We start from the raw sequence: 415 nt of genomic DNA, 5'->3' as shown, positions 1-415 counted from the left end.
CTGTACACGCATTGTGGAAGAATTTAGAGCCAAAAAAATTATAATTTTATAGACGTTCTCTGTGTCACATCTCACAATAAACATTAAAAAATTAAGAAGAAAAAAGGCGATCGATCAGTGCTATAGATTATCCTCTTCATCTTTCTCGTTCAGATACGAAAACTCAATAACCTGGCAACCACTATTCTAAAATATCTATAGAATACTAAATTAAGAAAAAAAATGGCATAACTAGCCTACCAAGTTCGCTAGGTATCTAGCAGCGTTAAATATCAAAATCGAGTAATTATGGCTTGGTGGAGAATTGGGGGAAAAAGGCATTTGTTTCAGATCTCCATCAGACATGTAGAGGAAGTGCTCAACAAGATTTTATCAACTCTCTTTATATCTGTACCTATATTTTTATCTTTGCCAA

General features: G+C 33.5%; 1 protein-coding gene across 1 annotated transcript in view; it reads left to right on the top strand.

The window, feature by feature from the left end:
- LOC119588253 (ctenidin-3-like) overlaps window positions 1–87 on the top strand; it is a 1,770-nt gene extending 1,683 nt beyond the window's left edge. The window contains exon 3 of the mRNA XM_037936949.1: window positions 53–87. Within this exon, the coding sequence (XP_037792877.1) occupies window positions 53–87 (35 nt within the window). The remainder of the gene's footprint in view (window positions 1–52) is intronic.
- Window positions 88–415: the final 328 nt, after the last annotated feature.

The sequence above is a fragment of the Penaeus monodon genome, chromosome 23, assembly GCF_015228065.2.
Source record: "Penaeus monodon isolate SGIC_2016 chromosome 23, NSTDA_Pmon_1, whole genome shotgun sequence".
Classification (NCBI taxonomy): Eukaryota; Metazoa; Arthropoda; class Malacostraca; order Decapoda; family Penaeidae; genus Penaeus; species Penaeus monodon.
Note: the sequence above shows the minus strand (reverse complement) of the source record. Positions and strands in the feature narration are given on the sequence as shown.